This window comes from Arachis ipaensis, chromosome B07 (genome assembly GCF_000816755.2).
Source record: "Arachis ipaensis cultivar K30076 chromosome B07, Araip1.1, whole genome shotgun sequence".
NCBI lineage: Eukaryota > Viridiplantae > Streptophyta > Magnoliopsida > Fabales > Fabaceae > Arachis > Arachis ipaensis.
The window spans coordinates 106,594,758-106,597,270 of NC_029791.2; the positions used below are offsets into that span (position 1 = coordinate 106,594,758).

Consider the following 2,513-nt stretch of genomic DNA (forward strand, 5'->3'; position numbering starts at 1 on the left):
TAAATTTTAAATTATAAATTTATAATTTTAAAATTAATTAATATTGATTAATTAAAATTATTTTTTCATATTTTTTATTTTTAATTTTATGATAAATTAAATTTTTTATATTATCGCTTGAATATTTTAAGTATCAAATAGTGGTAAACTCTAATGACAATGTACTGGGTCCCAGCAACGCACTATGTGGCAACTTGTCCGATGTCCCCCACCGCAATGAAATTTCATATGTACATCTTTCCTCGAGACCAAATTAAAATATAATTGATCAGTACACTGAAATATAAAATATTATATCATTTGTATTTTATTTATATCAAATATGACCATTTGTTTAAATTTGATTACTCACTATGTGATTTAATTTATTAATATATATTTATATTTCAATATATATTTTTATATTGGTAACTAAATTTGATCACTGATTTTTTTAGAATATAAGTAACAATGATTATTTGATAGGTATAATTATCTGCGTTTATATAATATCTCATTTTTATGTATCTAGCACAATTTCAACCAATCATTTCATACCATATCACCTATATTTATGGAGACTTAAACATTATCTTGAAGACTAGTACTAGTTTTTAAATTCTTTGTCGCCCGAGAATATGCTCATAATTTCATGACCACTACATTTCATAAATTCCAAATTCAGTTCATGTGATTCTCTCTCGTCTCCCTGCCGACAATTCCAATATGATGGTATCATATATATAAAAATGGAGTTGATTTGAGGGTACATAATTGTGAATTTGATGCTTCACTCTGCAGCTGTTCTATTAGCACTCTTAACATGTCAGGGCGCCTTTGTAAGTGATTCCTTTAAAGTCTCTTTGGCTTTGCATGCCACTGTATCATGCCATGATTCTGTTTATTACTATTTCAATCATATCTCGAAGTGGCCTCTGATTGGGCTATGCTGAAACTTTTTATTTGGTAGGTATTGAAGAAGTAGCAGGGCAGGATGAAAGAAGAGAGCATTCAGAGGATGAAAGAAAGACAGCAATATACAGTCTGAAAAAGAAGGCAATAAATGCATCGAACAAGTTGAGGCATTCTTTTAAGAAGAAAAGAAGCAAAAAGAGTGCCAGCCGGAGTAATTCCCTGTCCATTGAGGATGTTCGAGACGCAAAGGAGCTTCAATCAGTCGATGTATTTCGACAGGCACTTATATCTGATAACTTGCTTCCCGCCAAACACGATGATTATCACACGTTATTGAGGTTACACAACTCACACATTCACTCCTTTTATATTTGGTACACTTTGATTCTGTTAAAAACTAAATTGATGTTTGCAGATTCTTGAAAGCCAGGAAGTTTGACATTGAGAAAGCAAAACACATGTGGGCCAACATGATACAATGGAGGAAAGACTATGGTACAGATACAATTATAGAGGTGAGACACCTTGTTCAAAACAAAATACCTAAGCCTTTGATTGCACAATCAGAACATTATATTACTGTTGTTTTCACTCTGCAGGATTTTGAGTTCAAGGAATTGCATGAAGTCCAGCAGTACTATCCACACGGTAATCATGGCGTAGATAAGGAAGGAAGACCTGTTTATATTGAAAGACTAGGCAAAGTTGATCCCAGCAAACTTATGCAAGTAACTAATATTGAAAGGTACTTGAGATACCATGTGCAGGGTTTTGAGAAAACATTTGCTGTTAAGTTTCCAGCTTGCTCAATAGCTGCTAAGAGACATATAGATTCAAGCACAACCATATTGGATGTTCAAGGCCTGGTATGCATTGTTGTCTGTCTAAATGGTCACTCAAAATGGCTTCAATTAAAACCAGAGTTCGCATTACTTTGTTTCTTTTGTTTTCTAGGGTTTCAAAAATCTAACCAAGTCTGCACGGGAACTCATCACGCGCCTGCAGAAGATTGATGGTGATTACTATCCAGAAGTATGTCTGTTTAGACATCACCGATTTTTTTTTTTTTTCATGGCTTCTGAATGTCTTATGGTGCTTCTAAGTTCACACCTTTAAATGATACTGTGCAGACACTCTACCAAATGTTTATCATCAATGCTGGCCCTGGTTTCAAGATGCTTTGGAACACGGTGAAAACATTCCTAGATCCCAAAACCACGTCAAAAATTCAAGTACGTGTTTCCTTTCTTAGTTAAACTCCAAAGTGATCGCTGAAATAAACCCCTTGCACGGAAAAGATTTTTAAGATTGCGATTGCACCCTAAAAATCTTGAAATTAAAAAAATTGCACCATATTGGTCTCGTTCCCTTTTTGTCGAGTTGCTGGTCACGCCATGGGTGATCTGACACATACCCTTCCACGTTGGACTAGACAACAGCGTTGTTTCGTCTTGACGCTAAAAGTATGATGAAAAGACGTCATTTAACCTTAATGAACCACAAAACGTCTTATGCCAAAAAAAAAATAGTATGACCATTTAGGTTAAACAATATCATTTTATCAGGTATTTAGCACCAAAACTAAAATGACATTGTTTCGTCTAGTCTAGTGTGAAAGA

At 34.1% G+C, this 2,513-nt stretch overlaps 1 protein-coding gene across 1 annotated transcript in view; it reads left to right on the top strand.

The window, feature by feature from the left end:
• The window catches only part of LOC107610101 (phosphatidylinositol/phosphatidylcholine transfer protein SFH6), a 4,258-nt gene continuing 2,331 nt past the window's right edge, over positions 587-2,513 (top strand). Inside the window, exons 1-6 of the mRNA XM_016312174.2 lie at positions 587-818; positions 950-1,232; positions 1,310-1,409; positions 1,494-1,760; positions 1,849-1,926; positions 2,025-2,126. Of these exons, the coding sequence (XP_016167660.1) occupies positions 803-818; positions 950-1,232; positions 1,310-1,409; positions 1,494-1,760; positions 1,849-1,926; positions 2,025-2,126 (846 nt within the window). The 5' untranslated portion in view covers positions 587-802. The remainder of the gene's footprint in view (positions 819-949; positions 1,233-1,309; positions 1,410-1,493; positions 1,761-1,848; positions 1,927-2,024; positions 2,127-2,513) is intronic.